At 47.4% G+C, this 23,814-nt stretch overlaps 1 protein-coding gene across 1 annotated transcript; it reads left to right on the forward strand.

Moving 5' to 3' along the window:
* Positions 1-845: 845 nt before the first annotated feature.
* Positions 846-20,299, forward strand: tmem208 (transmembrane protein 208). The gene is made up of 6 exons (XM_038807065.1): positions 846-1,032; positions 3,863-3,961; positions 5,963-6,022; positions 7,478-7,611; positions 14,110-14,194; positions 17,879-20,299. The coding sequence occupies exons 1-6, from the start codon at positions 1,027-1,029 to the stop codon at positions 18,014-18,016; spliced, it is 522 nt and encodes a 173-aa protein (XP_038662993.1). The 5' UTR covers positions 846-1,026; the 3' UTR covers positions 18,017-20,299.
* Positions 20,300-23,814: the final 3,515 nt, after the last annotated feature.

Here is a 23,814-nt window from a genome sequence, read left to right on the forward strand (position 1 = left end):
AGCTGTGAAGCAACTGTGCTACCATGCTGCCCACGTCCTATTGTTATTCATGTTGGACCCATTGGAGAGTATGGGTAGGATCAAAGGAATATTGGAACGGTTCGGGGCCTTCTCTGGATAAAAGTTAAATGTTGGGTTAAATGGATTGGCCATGCTAAATTATCCCTTAATTGGAAAAAAAAATAATTGGGTACTCTGAATAAATAAATAAATAAATGTTCTGCCAAGGTTGTTTTCCAGACCCTCCTAATTGTTTTCCCAAAGGCTTTCTTCCAGAAATTGGAGACATTGATTTTGGAGTCTATATGGGCGGGGAAGGTACTGAGTGTAAAGAGAGCCCTGCTACACCAGCAGAGGCAGAAAGGGGGGTTGGTGCTCCGGCACCTAGGGGTGCGGAGTGGGTCAAGATGGAGGAGGAGTCCTGTAGGGGAGCCATTCTGAGAGCACTGGTGACATCCCACTGCCACTATGGGTGACATGGCAGCACAATGGTTAGCACTGTTGCTTTACATGTCTGCGTAGGTTTGTCCGGGTGCTCCGGATTCCTCCCACAACCCAAATATGTTCAGGTTAGGTGGATTGACCCTTAGTGTCCAAAAAGATTAGGTGGGGATACAGGGTTGAGGTTTGTGTGCCCCAGGGTAAACATTGCCCTCTGAGCCGCAGGTAGACACCCACCCCTGAGCCCCAGGTAAACACTGTGTCCTGAGCCCAGGTAACCACTGCCCTCCTGAGCTCCGGATTCCTCACAGGACGCAGGGTGCGTCACTGCGTTCCTGCCCCGGCCCGAATGCGTCAGCGCAACACGTTGCTGGACGTCAGCTCGTCCCGCTGACCTGCTACGCGTCATCACCATGCGCCGGAGTGGGCCGGAAGTGCTGAGCTGTTCATCTGGAGTGTCTGCCGGATGGTTTGAAGTGGTCCTGGTGCGGATTTCCAACCCAGCCTCCCCTGGCCGGCTAACAGGCGAGTTCCAGAGAGAGGAAGAGGGAGCGGGTCTTGCCTTGTATTGATGTGCCCGGGGATATGGCGGTAAGTGTTGGGCTGTGGATCCCAGATAGGGACCAGGACCGGGTGAGAGAGCGGGGTGTCCTCCCACACAGGGCCGGGAGGGAGGTGACGTTGTGCCCCCCACACACTGGCCCAGAGAGGGAGGGAGGGGAGGGGGGGGGGGCGTGTGTATGTATGTATCCCAAACACAGGGCTCGGAGCGGTTGTCGTACTTCCCCCCACAGTGGGGCAGGGGCTGGCGTATTCCCCCTCCCACACTGGGGCAGGGGCTGGCGTATTCCCCCTCCCACACTGGGGCAGAGCTAGCGTACTCCCCCTCCCACACTGGGGCAGGGGCTTGTCAACCCCTCTCCCCCCCCCCCCCCCCCCCCCCCCCCCACACACACACTGGGGCAGGGGCTGGTGTACCTAACTCCCACACTAGGGCTGTGGAATCTCCTCCCCCCCCCCCCCCCCCCCACTCTCACACGGGCTGGGGCTGGAGTACTCCCATACTGTGGCACGGTTTGGGGGGGGGGGTTTGTACAAAAGATCTGGGGTTGTGGTGTGGTTTGTTGTACCCCTCACACAGGCCTGAGGTTGGTCAGTGGGGGTGTTGTAACCCCTCCCCATACAGAGCTGGGGGATGGGCATAAGGCTCACACGAGAAACACCCTCGTCCCAGGCTCATTCACCATTCTCTCGGTTGTTAGCTGATACTAGCTCTAACTACACTGTAGGACATGAGTGTGCTTGTACTTTCCCGTCCCCCTACATCCCATCCCTCTGCCTAAGAATGGATTGTGGAAAGATTGAAACGTGGCTTTCAAAAGAAAGCTGGGGCTATTTCTGTGTGGAGAGAAATTTCAGGGCTACAGGTAAAGGGAGTGGCACTGGCAGGGAAGCGAGCTGGTAGTACAGCATCAGCCCGAAACTGAAGCTGGTAAACTGCTAGCCTGTGATTCAATTGCAGACTGGGTTACTATACTGTCGATTTGGTTTCCTGTTTTCTCCCTTTCACCTGCTCACCTTCCAGTCAGGCTTTGGGGGATTGTCGTTTGATTATGTCATTCAGTTAACCATAGGTGAGTGGGATTGACTGCACCATTGTCCTCAACAGATGTTTACACATGCTGTATCCAATATGCTGCCAAGGCAGTATTGAAGCAGAAAATGGATTCCGTTTCTGGTCATTACAGTGTGATCCTTAATCAGAACACAGGCCTGAGGTATCCTCAATAAGGGTTGGAGAAAAAATCAGTAGTTGTACAATCACCTCTGATCAATAGGCCTGTAACTGCTGAAGAGAATATAATTGGGTGATACGAATGACCATCTGTGAGGTACTAGAGCTGTAAATGGAACAATGGGGAGAAAACCGAGGGTGCACAAAACTGCACCAGAGAAAGCGAGGAACTATAGAGAGAGGGATGAACTCGAGCTGTAGTTACAGCACATCTCTTCACTGCCAAGAAAATGCAAGCAGCAGACTGTGAATCCACCACTTAGGAAAAGAGGGCAGTCCACATTACAGTTGGCATCTCGGCCTTAAGCTCTTTCCTGGTGCATCATAGCCCCTGCCAATTTCATCCTTCCAACAGTCCCACCCCATGATCAAATGCCCATTGCTGTGTGGTTGGGAGTGGTATAGCTGTGGTCTGAACTTTTTTTTAAAAATAATTTTTATTGGAATTTGTTGAAAAATATATATCAACAGAACAATAATAACAATAGTAAACACCCCCCGGCACCCGTAACAACGCATATAACAAACCCCCCCCCCCCAACCCAATAAACAACAAAATAAATTAACAATAAGCAAATTAACTTAAACACTATCCCCCTAAGACCCCCCCCCCCCCCCCCAATTGCTGCTGCTGCTGACCTAGTTCCTTATCGTTGAGCCAGAAAGTCGAGGAAAGGCTGCCACCTCCTAAAGAACCCTTGTACCGACCCCCTCAGGGCGAATTTGATCCTCTCCAGCTTAATGAATCCTGCCATGTCATTGATCCAGGTCTCCACGCTCGGAGGTCTCGCATCTTTCCACTGCAGCAAGATCCTCCGCCGGGCTACTAGGGACGCAAAGGCCAAAACATCGGCCTCTTTCGCCTCCTGCACTCCTGGCTCCACCCCAACCCCAAAAATCGCGAGTCCCCATCCTGGCTTGACCCTGGATCCTACCACCCTCGACACCGTCCTCACCACCCCCTTCCAGAACTCCTCCGGTGCCGGGCATGCCCAGAACATATGGGCATGGTTCGCTGGACTCCCCGAACACCTGACACACCTGTCTTCGCCCCCAAAGAACCTATTCATCCTAGACCCGGACATGTGGGCCCGGTGCAGCACCTTGAACTGGACGAGGCTAAGCCTCGCATATTAAGAGGAGGAGTTCACCCTCTCCAGGGCGTCCGCCCATGTCCCCTCCTCAATCTGCTCCCCCAGCTCCACCTCCCACTTAGCCTTAGCTGTGGTCTAAACTTATCTGTCAGTGTTCAGGGCATTTCCCAGCCAGAAGAATAAGATGATGCCTGTTGCTGAACCTTGCATTGAGTTTCCTTGGAACAGAGGTCACTGAGGGAGCACTGGAATTAGTCTTGTCATTCTCCATGTAGTCATGACTCAAGGTGACAGGGAGCAAATTGGAGGTAATTTGTTAAATAGAGCATAATAAAGTCAGTCAGTACCCAAGTTCTGTGAAAGGACATGGACTGGAAGTCTGAATTGTGCCTCTCAATGGGTGTTGCATATTTCTGTGTTAATGCTGTTTGAGCTGAAGAGTTCCGATGCTGATTGTGTTTATAATGCAGAGTCAACATCCCATCTTATGTCCCCGAAGCTGCTAAAATGGTTTCTTTTCTTGTTGGAGCAGCCAAAGGGAGGCAAGGTTGGAACGAAAGGGAAGAAGCAGATTTTTGAGGAGAACAAGGAGACGTTGACCTTCTACCTGAGAATTATTCTGGGAGCTAATGTAAGTTTAATGGTGTTCACATGTCTGGGAGAATGGTGTCTTAAGTCAGATCTGCATCACTGCAAACACTGTACGCAGGGACTTACCTGTCCCAGGCAGCGGCTGTCGGGTTAAATTTTGTACACATTCTTTTCTCATTGGATGAGGTTTGCATGTTCTCTGCCCTTTGCAGTTTCGCTCGCCCTCTGTTCTCTCTCTACCCCACCACCTCCTTGAATAATCTCATTTATCTTTCCTTTAATAGACCCTCAAACACTCCCGCTCTCCCTCGCGGGGAGAGTTCAGACGATCAAAATGAACGTACTGCCCAGGTTCCTCTTCCTGTTTAGATCCATTCCGATCTACATCCCCAAGGCCTTTTTCAAAGCGCTGGACAAACTCATCATGGCGTTCGTATGGGGGGGTAAAAATGCTAGGATCCCAAAGAAGGTCTTACAAAAAACAAAAACCAGGGGAGGGCTAGCCCTCCCGAATCTACAATTCTACCACTGGGCAGCAACAGCTGAGCGAGTAAGGGGATGGATCCAGGAGCCAGAAGCTGAGTGGGTGCGTGCGGAGGAGGCCTCCTGCATGGGAACCTCCCTCCGGGCCCTCGCCAAGGCAGCACTCCCATCCCCACCCAAAAAACACTCCAGCAGCCCAGTGGTGACAGCCACCCTCCAATCCTGGAACCAACTGCGGCAGCAACTTGGCCTGACCAAAATGTCGAACAGGGCTCCCATCTGCAACAACCATAGGTTCACACCAGCACTGACTGACGCCACCTTCAAAAGGTGGAGGCAGGACGGGGGGACACTGACAGTCAAGGACCTATACACGGACGACAGGATCGCAACACTGGACGAACTGACAGAGAAATTTCAGCTAGCTGGGGGGAACGAGCTACAGTACCTGCAGCTCAAAAACTTCCTACGAAAGGAGACAAGGACATACCCACAACCGCCACGACGGACACTACTGGAAGACCTACTGGACGCAAGTATCCTACAGAAAGGGAACTGTAGTGACATGTATGACCGACTGGTAGATAGGGACGACACCGTACTGGACGCAACAAGAAGGAAATGGGAGGACGACCTGGGGATGGAGATAGGGTGGGGACTCTGGAGCGAAGCACTGCATAGGGTCAACTCCACCTCCACGTGCGCAAGGCTCAGCCTGACGCAACTAAAAGTGGTACATAGAGCCCACTTAACGAGAAACCGTATGAGTAGGTTCTTCCCGGAGGTGGAGGACAAATGTGAGCGGTGCCAGAGAGGCCCGGCCAACCACGCCCACATGTTCTGGTCTTGCCCCAGACTTGTGGAGTACTGGACAGCCTTCTTCGAGGCTATGTCCAAAGTGGTGGGAGTGAGGGTGGAGCCATGCCCGATAGTGGCGGTCTTCGGGGTTTCAGAACAGCCAGATCTATTCCTGGGGAGGAGGGCGGACGCCCTTGCCTTTGCCTCCCTGATCGCCCGCCGTAGAATCCTGTTTGGCTGGCGGTCAGCAGCACCGCCCAGAGCTGCGGACTGGCTGTCCGACCTCTCGGAATCTCTCCAAATGGAGAAAATCAAATTTGCCATCCGAGGGTCGGACGACGGCTTCCACAGAACGTGGGAGCCATTCATGCAACTGTTCCGGGACCTATTTATGGCCAATGTACAAGAGGAAGAATAGTCGGGGGAAGGTAGCGGGAGGGGGGGGGCTACAGGTTCGGTACGGGGGTTCGATGGCTAGCTAAGGCCCAAAACCAAACTAAATAAACATGTTGAGGGGGGGGGGGGGGGGGGGCGCAGTTACTACTACGAAGATGCTTACCTGTAAATATGTATGTTAATTTTTGCGTGTTTTTTTTTTCTCTCCTAACAATTTGTAATTTGTTCAATATAAAATATGAAAACTGAATAAAAACATTTATAAAAAAAAATAGACCCTCAAACTGCCCCTTTGACAAGAGATAAGGTGTTTATTGTGTGTTTTGTTATTCTGTTTCTAATGGCTGCATTCTCTCTTCTACAGGCTATTTACGGGACTGTGAACCTCTTCTTCTTCTACAGTTCAGTCACGTTTTGGACCTGGGTAAGCCTGAAAGGTTGTTTCCTTTATATTCATCACTGTGGATCATAGAATCATAGAATTTACAGTGCAGGAGGAGGCCATTCGGCCCGTTGAGTCTGCACCGGCCCTTAAACAGAGCACCTACTTAAGCCCAAGGGGCAGGGTTGGGGAGGTGGGGAAGAGTCATAGTCCTAATGGGGACAGTGTTAGAAATGCAGGTTCCGGCAGCACGGTGGCACAGTGGTTAGTGCTGCTGCCTCACGGCGCCGAGGTCCCAGGTTCGATCCCGGCTCTGGGTCACTGTCCGTGTGGAGTTTGCACATTCTCCCCGTGTCTGCGTGGGTTCCGCCCCCGCAACCCACAAAATGTGCAGGATAGGTGGATTGGCCACGCTAAATTGCCCCTTAATTGGAAAAAATGAATTGGGTATTGTTAAAAAAAAAATTTAAAGAAGAAATGCAGGTTCCTTTAAGAGTAAGCCTGACCGTACTTCAGAGTAAGATTTATCCCACGGTTGGAATGTTTCTGGGTAGGTAGAGGATCTAGCAGGTAGAGTGGAAGCCAGTGTTTTTACTGAACTATAGTATCACAACAAACAATTGTGAACCATCAGAATGTTTCCAGCCTAATTCAGTAAATGGATATTCACCAGTTTAAATATAGGTTCAGGGTAAGTTGTGATTTATTAAATTGGCTGTTGCTAAAATGTTATACTAAAGGATAGGTAGTTGGCAATTAGTGCAGAGGTAAGTGATTAGTGGGTGGTGGTAAACCCCCCCTCCCCTCCAGCCAGACAGTGAAGTTGGAAGGGTTTTGGAGAGCTATACGGAAAATGATGGGAGATTGCCTTCCTGGCAGTAAGTACCCGCCTGCAGATGGTGTAATTTGAATTCAATAAAAATCTGGAATGAAAAGTCTAATGCTGACCATGAAACCATTGTTGATTGTCATAAAAACCCATCTGGTTCACTAATGTCCTTTAGGGAAGGTAATCTGTTATCCTTACCTGGTCTGGCCTACATGTGGCTGCTCCAGATCCACAGCAATGTGGTTGACTCTTAACTTCCCGCTCGAGGGCAATTAGGTATGGGCAGTAAATCCTGGCACAGCTAGCGATGCCCACCTCCCCTGAACAAATTTAAAAAAAAATTTTTTAGGGAGGTACGATGGGAGTAGCAAGACCTGAGATTCCATGATCAAGGGGTGGCCATATGTAGGTAAGAGAGTTCACATGGACGGAAAGAAATATTTTGGGAGCAAAACAGGCCAGTAAGAACAGTGAGACTTGAGATGGGGCTAAAATCATTGTGGGTGCAAAGATGTTCGTTGCAGAAGCTGAGGGTGGAAAACAGTAACAGTGTCTTGGTGAGAAACCTGGGTGAGATGCAGTGGCGGATTTATAATGAGTGATGGGAAACAAAATGAACCAGGCTTGTTTCTGTCTTTTTAATGGAGCCTTTTTTCTCTCGCTGACAGGGATTGCTAGCTTTTGCCTTTGTGGTCTACAGCTTCAGCTACCGATGGATGCAAGGAATGGCACAGCCCGTATTCTCGGATGGAACCCTACTCGATGGAGGCATTGACCTCAACATGGAGCAGGGTATGGCAGAGTGAGTGTCCACATGTCGCTGTCTTGTTCCAATGAACTGTCTGGCCATCTTGAGTCACCGCTGCATGTTCCTCGGATTGTACTGTGGTTTTTAGCCAAAGGTGAATCGCTATGCAGTTGTTTAGATGTCTGTAAACAGAAGGTACTGATTTCTACTGGTTAAGCAGGATTTGTGGAGAGAAAAATAGATAAAGTTTCAGACATGTGACCCACCCATGTCTCCGCTGTGAGCACTCTCACCTCTGGGTCACTTTGAAGAAGAGCAGGGGAGCTATCCCGAATGTTCTGAAACTGGAGTCCCACACTAGTGTTTTGGAGTTAAACAAAGATAATTACGTAGGCATGAGGACAAATTTGGCCCGAGTGGACTGGGAAGGAAGACTATAAGATGAGCAGTGGCAATTGTTGTGGAGATATTCACTTTATCCCAACTAAAATATATTCAAGAGAGGAAAAGAGATTGTACGAGGGAGGAAAAACATCCATGGCTAAGCAAGAAGGTGAAAGATAACATAAGACAAAAACTAAGGTATACAACATTGCAAAGGCCAGTGGCAGGCTTGAAGATTGGGAAACTTTTAAAGGTCAAAAAAGGGTTACTAAAAAAGTAATAAAAAGAGCAAAGGGAATTTATGAAAGAAAAGTAGCGCAAAATATTAAAACTGATAGCAAAAGCTTGTATAAGCAAATAAAAGGAAAAAGAGTAAAAGCGAATGTTGGTCCCTTGGAGGATCAGACCAGTGAGTTCATAGTGGGGAACACAGAAATGGCAGAGATGTTAAATCATTATTTTGCACGGTGGCACAGTGGTTAGCACTGTTGCCTACGGCGCTGAGGACCCAAGTTCGATCCTGGCCCCGGGTCACTGTCTGTGTGGAGCTGACACATTTTCCTCATGTCTGTGTGGGTTTCTCCCCCACAACCCAAAGGTGTGCAGGTTGGGTGGATTGGCCACGCTAAATTCCCCTTTAATTGGAAAAAAAAATAATTGGGTATGCTAATTTTTTTTTTTTAATCAATATTTTGTCTCAGTTTTCATGGTGGAGGACACTAGTACCATCCCAATAGTAACAGATAATGCAGAGGTAATAGAAAAAACTTAAAACAATCATCATTGATAAGGAAAAGTACGAAACAAACTATTGGGATTGAAGGCAGAGGATCTTAAAGGAAGTGGCAGCGGAGATAGTGGATCTATTGGTTATAATATTCCAAAATTCCCTGGATGTGGAAAAGGTTCCAGTGGATTGGAAAAATGCTGATCTACCTTTATTCAAAAAAGGAAGGCAGAAAGTAGAAAACTATGGACCAGTTTGTTTAACATCTGGCATTGTAAATTAATAAGGATAGAGTTCTTTGAAGATGTAACAAGCCAACTGGATAATGTGGATCTTGTGGATGCAGTATATCTAGACTTCCATAAAGTGCCCCACAAAAGGTCAATACACAAGGTAGCTTCATCTGGGGTTAGGAGTAATTTATTAGCTTGGATAGAACACAGGCTAACCGACAGAAGGCAGAGAGTCGGGATAAATGGTCTTTTTCTGGTTGGCAAGATGTAACTAGTGCCTAAGGGTACTGTCCTGTGACTGCAACTATTTGAAATCTATATTAAGGACTTTGGATGCAAGAATAGAAGGTTCTACAGCCAAGTTTTCAGGTGACTCTATTGTAGGTGTGATCGCAAGTTACAATGAGGAGATACAAAATTTACAAATCGATATAGGTAGCTTAGAAGAGTGGACCAAATTTGGCAGGTGGAGTTTAACGTGGAAAAGTGTGAGGTTATCAGGGTAGCACGGTGGCACAGTGGGTCAGCCCTGCTGCCTCACGGCACCGAGGTCCCAGGTTCGATCCCGGCTCTGGGTCACTGTCCGTGTGGAGTTTGCACATTCTCCCCGTGTTTGTGTGGGTTTTGCCCCCACAACCCAAAGATGTGCAGGCTAGGTGTATTGGGCACGCTAAATTGTCCCTTAATTGGAAAAAATTAATTGGACACTGAATTTTTTTTTTTTAAAGTGTGAGGTTATCCATTTTGGTCGAAAAAATGGAAAGGCAACTTATTATCTAACTGGGGAGAGACTTCAGAGTGCTTTGGTGTGGAGGGATCTGGGTGTCCTCATGCATGAGTCAGAGAAACTAGTATGCAGGTACAGCAGGTAATAAGAAGGCAAGTGGAACTTTAGCCTTTTTTGCTAAAGGAATAGAGTATAAAAGTAATGTTGCTGCATCCGTACATGGCATTGGTGAAACTGGAGTACTGTGTACAGTTTGCCCCCTTATTTGAAGAGGGATGTCGGGGCATTGGAGGCAGTTCAGAGGAGGTTCACTAGGTTGATTCCAGAAATGAGGTTTGTCTTATGAAGAAAGATTGAGCAATTTAGGCCTATACTCTTTTGCGTTTAGAAGAATGAGAGGCAATCTAATTGAGGGATAGAAGATGATAAAAGGTATCAACAAAGTAGACGTAAATGTGGATGCTTCCTCATGTGGGTGTCATATGAAAGTATCTTTAAGAAATGGGTCTTTATCAGTGATGTCAGAGTGTGTGTGTGGAGCTGGGCTATCTGTCTGCTTCACTTTCATTTTAGGCTGTTTGCTACATGGTGTGGTTAGTTTCATTTTGAGAGCCGGATAGCTGCAGGCAAAGCAAAGAGCTGTATAGGGATCTCTCTGCAAACTAAAGGCTGTCTCCAGATCAGTTGGGTGATTTCAAAGTGCTGACTGCTCTCAACAGTGAATTTAAACCTGATCTCTGTGTTAAAAAGGGTCTTTTGTCTTATGGATGATAAGGAAAGATGATGGTTTACTTATAGAATATTGTATCTTTGGGGAATTATTGGTGTTGATAGTTGTTAAGATGTTTATTGTGGGTTTATAAAGTGTTAATGGGTTTCATAAATAAACATTGTTTTAATTTAAAAGTACTGTAAAGCTCTGTTGCACCACACCGGTAAAGTAGGCCCGTGTGCTCCCCATAACCAAAGTTGTGGGTCAGGTGAACTCCATGATACACTTTGGGAAGTACACCCACATGAGGAAGCATCCACTTTTACATCTACTTTGTTGATACCTTTTATCATCTTCTATCCCTCAATTATATTGCCTCTCATTCTTCTAAACGCAAAAGAGCATAGGCCTAAATTGCTCAATCTTTCTTCATAAGACCAACCTCATCTCTGGAATCAACCTGGCCCATAACAGGGGAAATTAGAACATACAGTGCAGAAGGAGGCCATTTGGCCCATCATGTCTGCACCAACCCACTGAAGCCCTCACTTCCACCTATCCCAATAACCCCTCCGAATCTTTTTTGGACACTAAGGGCAATTTAGCATGGCCAATCCACCTAACCTGCACATCTTTGGACTGTGGGAGGAAACTGGAGCGCCCAGAGGAAACCCACGGGGAGAACGTGCAGACTCCGCACAGACAGTGACCCAGCAGGGAATCGAACCTGGGACCCTGGTGCTGTGAAGCCACAGTGCTAACCACCAAGCTACCGTGCTGCCCGAGAATAAGATGTTGTTGTCTCAGGAGAAGGAGCTGCATTTTAAAACAGATGAGAAGAAATTACTTTTCTCAAAGGGTCGTGAATCTGGAATTCACTACCCGAGAGTGCGGAGGATGCCGGGTCATTGAGTAAATTTGAGGAGATAGACAGATTTTTAATTAGTAATGGGTTGAAGGGTAATGGGAAAGGAACAGGAAAATTGATTTTTAAAAAAAAAAAAATTTAGAGTACCCAATTATTTTTTCCAATGAAGGGGCAATTTAGCGTGGCCAATCCACCTAACCACATCTTTGGGTTGTGGGGGCGAAACCCACGCAGAAACGGGGAGAATGTACAAACTCCACACGGATAGTGACCCAGGGCCGGTATTTGAACCCGGGTCCTCAGCGCCGTAGGCAGCAATGCTAACCACTGCGCCACCGTGCTGCCCCGAAAGTGGAGTTTTTTTTAAGAGTATCCAATTATTTTTTTCCAATTAATGGGCAATTTAGCATGGCCAATCCACCTACCCTGCACATCTTTGGATTATGCGGGTGAAACACGCACACAGACAGGAAGAGAAGGTGCAAACTCCAGATAGACAGTGACCCGGGGTGGGATCGAACTTGGCGCATTGGGCAGCAGTACTAACCACTGAGCCGCCCCGGGAAAGTAGATTTGAAGCCGAGATGAAATCAGCCATGATCGTATTGAATGGTGGAACAGGCTCGAGGGGCCAAATTGTCCAATCCTGCTCCTCGTCGTTATGTTCAATATTTAGCCCTCAGTTGACATCTCAAATAAATAGATTATCTGGTCCTAATCATTGCTGAGCCTGGGAGATTCACAAAGTACTTCATTGGCAAGAAGCACCTTACAATGTTTACCAGACTTATAAAAGTTTCTCCACGGATGCTGCCTGACCTGCTGAGTATTTTCAGAATTTTCTGTTACGTTAATTTTCCCTGGATTCAAATCACTGCATAAACTAGGGTAAAATCTCCTTTCTTTTCTGTGTGAGCTAATTGCTCTCACTTAGTCTGTGCGTTTCTGGAGTGTAGGGAGTATGGGGTGATGGCTCATCAGCTAACATTTCAACCTCCTGATCACTGTCTGCTTGATAGCTTATCAGAAGAAGCAGGTGACAGGCATCATCGCCTGGAGAAAGGGGAGATATTTGCTGGAACTGCAATAGGACAGGACACTGCAAGGGGAATGAACAGAGACTTGTCCCAGAAGTGAGTGACAGCAGGAGCAGTGAATATTAGTAGCAATCCGGCAAAGTAGAACTGTTTTCCTTCACTGCCAACCACCTGCCTCCTGTCCAGCCAAAGCCTGCTCCATAAGAGCACCGCTGTTTGCTGCTGTGTCTTTGAGGTGAGCCTGAGTTCCGGTTCTGTTGTGAATTTGAGCATCAGGCGGCATGTGAGCAAGTTGTCAATACAGCTGAGGTGATGTTTAAACCAGCGAGAAGCAGGAAAGGCAATTGAGGAACAAAGAAGACATGGGGCAGTGTTAATCAGAGTCAGATTGTCACTCTGCTCCCAGTTACTTTGTCTGAAATGAAGCCACTCCTTTCTCACCTGGCCTTCCGACTCGGGCTGGGTGGGAAAGGTGCAGGGCAGCAGGCTCCCAAGGCCGAGGGCTTGGGAGTCAGAGGTAAGGAAGACCCAGCCCCTTTATTATCATGCTAGCTGTTGTAAACCAGGTGTGTTTAAAGGCACAGCCACTTTGAGAAGCCAGGGAGAAAATAAGTAACGAGTGGCCCAGTACCAAATATTCACCCCCTCTACCTGCTCATAGTGTTAAAGCATGCTGGCTTCAACGTTATTTCTTTCCCCATTTATAACTTTGCACAGGAATAGTAACTGAGACTGTGAATACACTTTTAACCTCCCACAATGCTCCAAAATAACTCTGCTCCTCCAATTCTGGTCTCGTACGTTGCTGCACCATTGTAGGCCATACCTTCAGTAGCCGAAGTCTGGAATTGCACCCACTCTACCTCTCCCTTGTCCATTAGGACTTTTTTTTTCCCGCAGTATGTTTATTCAAACCAGAGTGTACATAAACATATCTTTCAAAAACACAATCCCCTCAGTTTGACATTTTATTTCCTTTTATTCCCCTCAACCTCACTCCTACCCACTGGCAACAACAAGTCCTAAAACAGGTACAAGAACGCCCTCCATCTCACCAAGAACCACCCTGACCCCCTGAAGGTGAATGTAATATTTTCCAACTTAAGGAATTCTGCTATATACCCCAGTCCAGCCAGCATCTTTGGTGGTTCCACTGACCTCCACTCCAGTAGAATTTACCACCGGGCAGTCAGTGTGGTGAAGGCCACAACATCGGGCCCCTTCCCCTCGGACAGCTCCACACCCCAAAATCACCACCAGAGGGCCCGGCGACATCTCTACCCCCTACGATTTTTGATAATGCTTCAAATGTTGGTCCCCAAAATCCCGCCAATCTTGGACATGACCAAATGGACATGATTTGCCGACTCATCTCCATATCTTTCACACTTATCCTCTATCTCTGGCGAGAACCCACTCATATGAGTCCTGTGCGCCACTTTGAACCAAGGCCATCCTAGCACAGGGTGGTGTTGCATTGACCCGGTGCATAATCGCACACAACTCAATTCCATTCCGACTCCCAACTCCTCCCACTTTGCTTTACCTCCTCAATTGCCGCTTTCCCTGTGCCCACCAACCACCTATAAATATCAGCAATCTTCCCATCCCCCAACACGTCTGGCGATAACCTGTCCAACAGAGTGTGCTCTGGCAACTAAGGGAGGATGTTTCTTCAAACCTCTGTGCACTCTACCCTACTATCTTCTGATATGGCTTACTGTTATTTGATTTGATAACACTCTGGTGAAGTCTCTCAGGATGTTTCACTTTAACAGTGCTATTTTTATTTCATCTGGTAAATTCAGTGTAATTCGGAAGCATTCCGATCCGTTGGCGTCAACCCGCTGTTGTTTATTTCCAGGCATCTAAAGGACGTGATATTGCTGACTGCCATTCTACAGGTCATCAGTTGTATATCCATGTACTTTTGGTACTTGTGGCTCCTGGTAAGTTCTCACTGCGTCACGCAGCTCTTCAACCTGAAGGGGTCTTTAGCTGAGGGAGTTGCTAATTGCATATTAATTACTGATTAAAAGGAGGAGTGCGGGGCAGTTAGACAAGTAATGGGAGCCACGGGCAGAAAGAAAATTACTCCGATCCCCCTCCTGTCATGAGGTGAGGTGTTTAGCTTTTGCTCAATTACAACAGAGAGGCACTTTGGTTTGAAGACTCTGCACATGGTTAGCCAAAACCGGGTTGCACTGATTCACAAGTGCCTACTCCCTTCTCTACATAGCCCCCAAATTAGACATGGGAAGTGCAGCGTGAACCTTGCCAACTTGTGCTTCTGTCATTGAAGTCCACACCTAAATGTTCAGTGTTTCACTTTCCCTGGTGTGTAGCTCTGATTAATGAGTCTCTAATTCAAGCAGGGATTCATTCTGAATGAGGTGATCTCATTCAGTGAAATTGGTCTCTGTGCCTCCGTTGTGGGGCGGGTTATTACCCAGGGATCCCTCAGTGTATGGTTGTCGTCTGCTTCTCAAATACACTGTCGTGATTGTGTGCTTGTGGTGCTAAATGCAAAGGCAAATATGTTTTCGATATTGGTTGCAGAATAAGTATTGGCCAGGCTGCTGGAGACCGATATCTGACTCTTCAAAATCGTGTTGTGGAGGTCTTCTGTGCCCACCTGGGTCTCAGTTTGTCTCCTCTGAAAGGCAGCACCTCCAGCAGGTGGTACTCCCTCGGTATCACCTGGGTTGTGTGCTCAGGCCTCGAAAGTGGGACTTGACCTTCTAATCTGGCTGGGGAGGCAATCCGTGGAACTGTGCAGTCGGCCAGAACAACGAACAAATTCAGCTCCCGCACAAAGGAAAGAAGGCGATTGCGCATTCAAAGAACAAAGAAAAGCACAGGAACAGGCCCTCCGACCCTCCAAACCTGCACTGACCATGCTGCCTGTCTAAACTAAAATCTTCCGGGGTCCGTATCCCTCTATTCCCATCTTATTCATGTATTTGTCAAGATGACCCTTAAACGTTACTATCGTCCCTGCTTCCACCACCTCCTCCGGCAGCGAGTTCCAGGCACCCACTACCCTCTTGTGTAAAATAAACTTAACTCGTACATCTCCTCTAAACCATGCACCTTAAACCTGTGCCCCCTAGTAATTGACCCCTCTACCCTGGGGAAAAAGTCTCTGACTATCCACTCATTCTATGCCCTTCATAATTTTCTAGACCTCTATCAGGTTGCCCCTCAACCTCCTTCGTTCCAGTGAGCACAAACCAAGTTTATTCAACCTCTCCTCAAAGCTAATGCCCTCCATACCAGGCAACATCCTGGTAAATCTCTTCTGCACCCTCTCTAAAGCCTCCACATCCTTCTGGTAGTGGTAACCAGAATTGAACACTATACTCCAAATGTGGCCTAATTAAGGTTCGAAACAACTGCAACATGACTTGCAATTTTTATACTCAATGCCCCGGCCAATGAAGGCAAGCATGCCGTATGCCTTCTTGACTACCTTCTCCACCTGTGTTGCCCCTTTCAGTGACCTGTGGACCTTGTACGCCAAGATCTCTCTGACTGTCAATACGTTTGTGGATTCTATCATTCACTATATATTCCCTACCTGTATTAGACCTTCCAAAATGCATTACCTCACATTTGTCCGGATTAAACTCCCATCTGCCATCTCGCCGCCCAAGTCTCCAAACGATCTAAATCCTGCTGTATTCTCTGCCAGTTCTCACCGTTATCCGAAATTCCACCAACCTTTGTGTCATTCGCAAACTTACTAATCAGACCAGTTCTGTATCTATCTTGCCAGCTCACCTCTGATCTCGTGTGACTTCACCTTTTGTACCAGTCTGCCATGAGGGGCCTTGTCAAAGGCCTTACTGAAGTCCTACTAGGACTACCTGCATCAATCATCTTTGTGACCTCCTTGAAAAACTCTATCAAGTTAGTGAAACACAACCTCCCCTTCACAAAACCGTACTGCATCGCGCTAATACAACCACTTGCTTCCAAATGGGAGTAAATCCTGTCTCGAAGAATTCTCTCCAGTAATTTTCCTACCACTGACGTAAGGCTCACCGGCCTGTAGTTCCCTGAATTATCCTTGCTACCCTTCTTAAACAAAGGAACAACATTGGCTATTCTCCAGTCCTCTGGGACATCACCTGAAGACTGTGTGGATCCAAAGATTTCTGTCAAGGCCTCAGCAATTTCCTCTCTTGCCTCCTTCAGTATTCTGGGGTAGATCCCATCAGGCCCTGGGGACTTGTCTACCTTAATATTTTTCAAGACGCCCAACACCTCGTCTTTTTGGATATCAATGTGACCCAGGCTATCTACACACCCTTCTCCAGACTCGACATCCACCAATTCCTTCTCTTTGGTGAATACTGATGCAAAGTATTCATTTAGTACCTCGCCCATTTCCTCTGGCTCCACACATATATTCCCTTGCCGGTCCTTCATTGGGCCAACCCTTTCCCTGGCTACCCCCTTGCTTTTTATGTACGTGTACGCCTTGGAATTTTCCTTAACCCTGTTTGCCAATGACTTTTCGTGACTCCTTTTAGCCCTCCTGACTCCTTGCTTAAGTTCCTTCCTACTTGCCTTATATTCCACACAGGCTTCGTCTGTTCCCAGCCTTCTAGCCCTGACAAATGCCTCCTTTTTCTTTTTGACGAGGCCTACAATATCTCTCGTTATCCAAGGTTCCCGAAATTTGCCATATTTATCCTTCTTCCTCACAGGAACATGCCGGTCCTGAATTCCTTTCAACTGACATTTGAAAGCCTCCCACATGTCAGATGTTGATTTACCCTCAAACATCTGCCCCCAATCTCGGTTCTTCAGTTCCCGCCTAATATTGTTATAATTAGCCTTCCCCCAATTTAGCACATTCACCCAAGGACCACTCTTACCCTTGTCCAGCAGCACTTTAAAACACTGAATTATAGTCACTGTTCCCGAAATGCTCCCCTACTGAAACTTCTACCACCTGGCCAGGCTCATTCACCAATACCAGGTCCAGTACAGCCCTTTCCCTAGTTGGTCTATCTACATATTATTTTAAAAAGCCCTCCTGGATGATCCTTACAAACTCTGCCCCGTCCAAGCCCCCAGCACTAAGTGAGTCCCAGTCAATATTGGGGAAGTTAAAGTCTCCCATCACAACAACCCTGTTGCTTTTACTCCTTTCCAAAATCTGTCTACCTTCCTGCTCCTCTATCTCCCACTGGCTGTTGGGAGGCCTGTAGTATACCCCCAACATTGTGACTGCACCCTTCTTATTCCTGATCTCTACCCATATAGCCTCGCTGCCCTCTGAGGTGTCCTCCTGCAGTACAGCTGAGATATTCTCCCTAACCAGTAGCGCAACTCCGCCACACCTTTTACATCCCCCTCTATCCCCCCTGAAACATCTAAATCCTGGAATGTTTAGCTGCCAATCCTGTCCGTCCCTCAACCAGGTCTCTGTAATGGCAACAACATCATAGTTCCAAGTGCTAATCCAAGCTCTAAGTTCATTTGCCTTACCTGTTATACTTCTTGCATTAAAAAATATGCACTTCATTCCCACAGTGCTTTTCACAATAAAATTGCTCTTGAGCATTTCAGTTTAACTCGATGTCTGTGCTGATTATTTGACTGGCTGTTCTGTTCCTCAGGCACCGGGGAGGGCTCTTTACCTGCTGTGGGTGAACATCCTGGGGCCCTGGTTTACTGCGGAACCCCCCACCAACCCGGAGATATCTGAAAAGAAACAGAGACGTCAGGAGCGGCGACAGATGAGAAAACAGCTGTAGCAGGAGCTGCTGGTGCCAAATCTTTGTTTGCCGATCGATTACTAAGAGCCATCAGCTGACTGCTTAGCCGTCGCCCCACCTCCCTCGCCAAGATTTCCCAGGCACTTTAGACCAATGTCCTCCTGTTAGAGCCTTGCCTGCGCTGGGGGAAGTCACTCACTACTTCTTAACCATCACCCCCATGCTGCCGTTATTCCGAGGCTAAAGTGAGCTGTTGTGGATCCTCTGCTGTCTGTGTGCACCTCAGGTAGATCCATGCTTGGATGTTTCAGGCTTCAGGCACCACTCCCCCATCACCGTTACCAACACACACAAGGTACCACTCAACCAGTGGGTGGGCCAAACTGCTCAAATCTTTAGGAATCAAACTTGCTTAGCAATGAATCACTACCTCATGTTGTGTAAATTGACCCCTCCCTATGCTTGTTCTCACCCGCTCCTCAAAACATCGTCTCCCTTCCTTGGATATAGTTCTTCTAACATCAGACATCTTTTGTTACCTCTGCCATACTGCTGATGTGGGATTCTCAACCAAATAAGAGTGCAATGGCTGAGCTGGATCCTGTCCTCTCCGGTGTCCACTAGCATCCACTTTCCATCACAGGAACCCGAGCACAGGATCAGGGCAGCCATTTTGGAGCACTTCTCAGGATGTCCTCTCTGAGCTCCAGTAATTTGGCATAGATCAGGGATCAAACACAGATGGTGCACGTCAGTGACTGGGACTTGGGAACTGTTTGAGGAGCCCATGTGTGCATGTGATTCAGCGTGTTTGCCGATATCGCCGATACTTTTGTTGACGCCAGTTGGTGATGGGCCATCATTCTGTGGTGCTCCAATGTCTGAATGCACCTGTCCCAAAAGAAACTGGAGAATGTGAACATCCCAAGGATCCCAGCTGAGAGTTGACAAAACCCATTTGGCCGATGGGAGGGGGTCCTTACTTTGTTTGCCCAGGGCCTGGTTCTCCCTCCTGCTGTGAGACTTCACAGTTCCAGTTTCTAAAGTGTTTGAATCAGGAGATGAATGGAACACGTGTGCAGGAGGAGGCCATTCATCCCCTCACCTGTCCCACCATTCAGTGAGACCACCTACTCACCTCGATTCCATATCCCTTGGTGAGGGAAAATCTATTGAGCTCGGATTTAAATGATGAACTAAGCTAGCATCTGCTTTTTGTGGGAGAAAATTCCACGTTTTCTCTTCTGAATGGTCATGTTCAGATTTATACTGTTATCTCCCTTTATCCTAGACTCCCTAACCAGTGGAAAAATTCTCCCCCCCCTCCCCCCCCTCCTGCTCCACTTGTGTTAACTCTCCTCATAACCTAACCGTAATATTCAAATGAAGTGTAGAAGAGCTGCAGTGCCAAGTGTACCCGAACAGAGTCTTCAGATCGTTTCTCATTCCGTGGATCCGTCAGTAGTAGACACACCGCGTTCGGAGGCCATGAGTTCATTCCCATTACAGAGCCTTGACCACAAAAGTGAAGCTGCCACTCCAGCTCAGTATCCAGGGAATCCTGCATTGTTTTTCTTGAGCCGTTAAACCAAGGCTCTGTCTGCCCTTTTGGTTGAATGCAAGAGTATCCTGTAACACTGAAGAAGTGCAAAGTTACCCGGTCCATGTTGATACCATGACGAATATCACTAAAAAACAATTACCGGATTGTTGCTGTTTGTGAGATCTTATTGTATACGAATTAGCTGCTGTATTTGACTACATTGCAACAGTGACTACAGCTCAAATAGTACTTCACTGGCAGTACAACACGTTGGGGTGTCCGGAGGTGATGAAAGGTACTAAATGAATTGGACATTCATTTGAGCTCCGATCCAGTGAGTTGAGTCTTACCATCTCCGCGGCGTAAAGAGAACCAGAAGCGAAATGCTAATCTGCACGGCATAGTGCCAGGAAAGATCCTCTCAATGCAGCTGCACAGGGGCCTGCGTCGTTTTACACGTACCGAGATTTTGCACAAGAGAGGACACTCGTGGTGCCAGGCTAACCCGAAGGACCAAACAATTTCACAGCTTAACGTATCAGTATCTTAATTCATTGCCTGCAGGAGGTGAGGGTTGGTGTGGGTGGGAACAAGCAGTAAATGCATGATGGCCCACATACATCAGCAGTCACAGTTGAAAGACGTCAATCTTGACTTACTGTATTCCATCAGTGACAAGTAATTGTATTTAAAGTTTTATTGAACTATACAAAACAATAATTGTTTACATCAAATCAAATGGATATTGAATAAATATTGTACGATATGCTACTCTGCTAGTAACTGCCTCCGGCTTTAATATCTTGGGTGATGGCAACAGGCAGTCACTCCTGGGGTAGGGACCTTCACAGGTATACTTAAATCTTCTGTCCTGTTTCCCCTTCCCGATAGCTCAGCAACTACTTGAATATCCTACTAAGCTGGGGAAGTGATTCTGACTGTTTAGCACACATAGGAGGGTGGCATCAACTTGCCTCACTCCCACGTCCTCACAGAAATTGCCTAACGCTACAGGAAGACGTCAGTACAGCGGTTATCTCATTGGCCCGTAATCCAGAGGCCCAGGCTAATGTGTTGAAATCCTACCATGACGGCTGGTGAAATTTAAATTCAATTCTTAAATCTGGAATATAAAGCTCAACTCCGTTATGGTGACTATGGCAACAATCATCGATTCTTGCAAAACAAATTCCATCTGCTCACTACGGAAATCTGCCATCTTTACCTGGTCTGGCCTTCACATGACTACAGCCCCCCAGCAACGTGGCTGACTCAACTGCAAGCCACTCAGTTCAAGAGCAGTTAGGCCACAAATGCTGCCCATGCCGGTGATGCTCACACCCCATGGAAGAATAAAGACAAAACAAATGGCCACTTGGGAGAGGGCAGATCCAGGACTGCTGTTGGCTGTTCATTGTCTAATTCATCCGGAAAAGGCAGATCATTGCAAGGGAGATGGCTCAGATCATAAGAATTAGTAGCAAGAGTAGCCATTTGGCCCATCAAGCATGCTTCACCATTCAATAAGATCCTGGCTCATCCGGTTACAGCCCCTAACTCCACTGAAGTAACTGCTGCACCCCCGCCCCCCAAATTAACCCTTGGCTCCCATGTAGCTCGAAAATCTGTCTAACTGATGGATGGTGGATTGTAACCACCTACTGCCTGAATATTTTACAATATCTGCTCCTCCCTGTAAATATGTTGATCTTCCGAGGGTGGCACGGTGGAGCAGTGGTTAGCATTTCACGGTGCGAAGGACCCAGGTTCGATCCCGGCCCTGGGTCACTGTCCGTGTGGAGTTTGCACATTATCCCTCTGACTACGTGGGTCTCACCCCCGACAACCCAAAAGACATGCAGGGTAGGTGGTTTGGCCACGCTAAGCTACCCCTTAATTGGAAAAATAAAATTGGGCTTTTTAAATGTTGATCTTCATGGATCAGACAGCAGCGTTCGGGGTGGTGCAGTTCGCACTGCTGCCTCACAGCACCGAGGACCAAGGTCCAATCCCGACCCTGGGTCACTGGCTTTGTGGAGTTTGGACATTGTCCCTGTGTTTGCGTGGGTCTCACCTCCACAACCCAAAGATGTGCAGGGTAGATAGATTGGCCACGCTAAATTCCCCCTTAATTGGAAAAAAAATTAAAAACAGCATTCATTAAAGACCTTCCTCTGACCCAGCTCACCATACTGCAACTGTTTTTTCAGCTTTCCTAGTTCAATCCAGCTGTACCGTTTCCTTTAACTCTTTGTCAGAGGTGACACCTCAAGCGGAAGCAGGAATTCTCCAGTTCACCAATTGGCAGAACACTGGCTGTTTGGGTGGTGACTGCTCTCTTTGGACCATTCTCTGTATCAATTCCCTAACCAGAGAGCCAGATCACAGATATATGCACATAAAGTGAGGTCAAAAGGGTAGGTCTTGCATTGTTCACATCTGGTTGCCAGCTGGAAACAACTTTCCGCAGAATTCTACTTGGGGCAAAATGGTCCTGTCGTTTTAGGGTCCCTGATCCTGGACTCCTGCCCATCTTGACCTTTCCCCATTCATTGGCTTACTTAACTCCAGAGACTTGGTCACATAATCTGGGCTGACATTCTGGGGCGTACGAATAGAGTACTGCACTATTGGAGATGCCATCTTTTGTAAGAGACTTTAAAATCAAAGTCCTGTTTGTCTCCTTGCAGTAAGATTAAAAGATCCCATGTTTCAACTGGCAGCTGCAGTGAATGCACTTCAAACATTTCTTGTTGGCATGGTGCTATAGACCTGCAAGTCTTTCCCTCAAGACCAGCCTCTCATTTCCTGTCTCCCTCATATGAACCTTCCCCTCCCCAGCATCATATCAATGCAGTAGCAAATAGTCCTCACGGCCTTGAGATGCAGCAGAGGTTCCCTCTTATGGGAACCTCAGTGGGTGATCGAAAAAGACCACCAATAGCAATCACTTATTTATCTGGGGTCCCCCCCCACCCCGACATATAAAGCTTGGGTCCAATCTGGAGAAGTGGTTACCATATTCCTGTAACCGAGTGGGTCAGGAGAGAAACTTGAAAACAGAACAAAAAGGAAGCTTTACTCAGCGTGAGCCTAGGTCATCAGAGGTGTGAATCTGTCATCCACCCCACCTGAATTTTATTTCCATCAATAAGGTGTAAACAGAAAGCCAATCCAATACCATGTTCCATGTCCATTAATTGGTAAGTATAAGAATTCATGGGCAGCACGGTGGCGCAGTGGGTTAGCCCTGTTGCCTCACCGTGCTGAGGTCCCATGTTCGACCCGGCTCTGAGTCACTGTCCTTGTGGAGTTTGCACGTTCTGTGTTTGCGTGGGTTTCGCCCCCACAACCTAAAAAGACATGCAAGGTAGGTGGATTGAACACGCTAAATTGCCCCTTAATTGGAAAAAACATGAATTGGGTACGCTAAATTTATATTTAGAAAAAGTATTAGAATTCACATCAGAGTTTTTCCTAAACACAAATCGTTGCCCCAAGCCCTAAATGTTTATGGTTTGCTCATAACTGTTTATGGTTTGCTGTACAAAGAACAGTGCTGGGAAAATGGAGCAAGTCCGGCAGCATCTGTGGAGCGGAACAGTTAGCTTATGGCTGTGATTGCTGCCAGTGCAGTACAGAGAGTTCTGGTGTATTAATCCATCACTTCATTGCAAGCATCAGAGTTGAGGCATAACTAACAACCATCGCAATGTAAAAGCGACTGACTTGGACGCTGTTTCAAGCTGGTTCTCAAAGATTGTGGGATAGTTTTTGGGTGGCACAGTGGTTAGCACTCCTTCCTCACAGATCCAGGGTCCCAGGTTTCGGTTTCAGGTGATTGTGTGGAGTTTCATCCCTATATCTGCATGGGTTTCCTCCGGGTGCTTCAGTTTCCTCCCACAGTCCAAAGATGTGCAGGTTAGGTGGATTGGCCATGCTAAATTGCCCCTCAGTCCCCCACAAATTCTATAGGTCGAAGGGAAAGAGTCAGTCGAGGCATGGTGAATCTGAAGCCTGTTTTACTCTCTATTTTTATTTCAATTGCTTTCAGTGGAATGCCAAGGCACGTGGATTGGCGGTTCAAGCTACACAATCCACTGATTGCTCATCAACACATACATCCATATTTTACTAATGATAATCAATGTGAGCCAACTGACTCCACATAGGCCATTTTTAAAGTAAACCGTTCAACCTCTTAATGGGCAGCATGGTAGCACGAGTGATTAGCACTGTGGTTTCACAGAGTCAGGGTCCCAGGTTCGATTCCCCGCTGCGTCACTGACTACGG

Source organism: Scyliorhinus canicula, chromosome 9, assembly GCF_902713615.1.
Source record: "Scyliorhinus canicula chromosome 9, sScyCan1.1, whole genome shotgun sequence".
NCBI classification, from domain to species: Eukaryota; Metazoa; Chordata; class Chondrichthyes; order Carcharhiniformes; family Scyliorhinidae; genus Scyliorhinus; species Scyliorhinus canicula.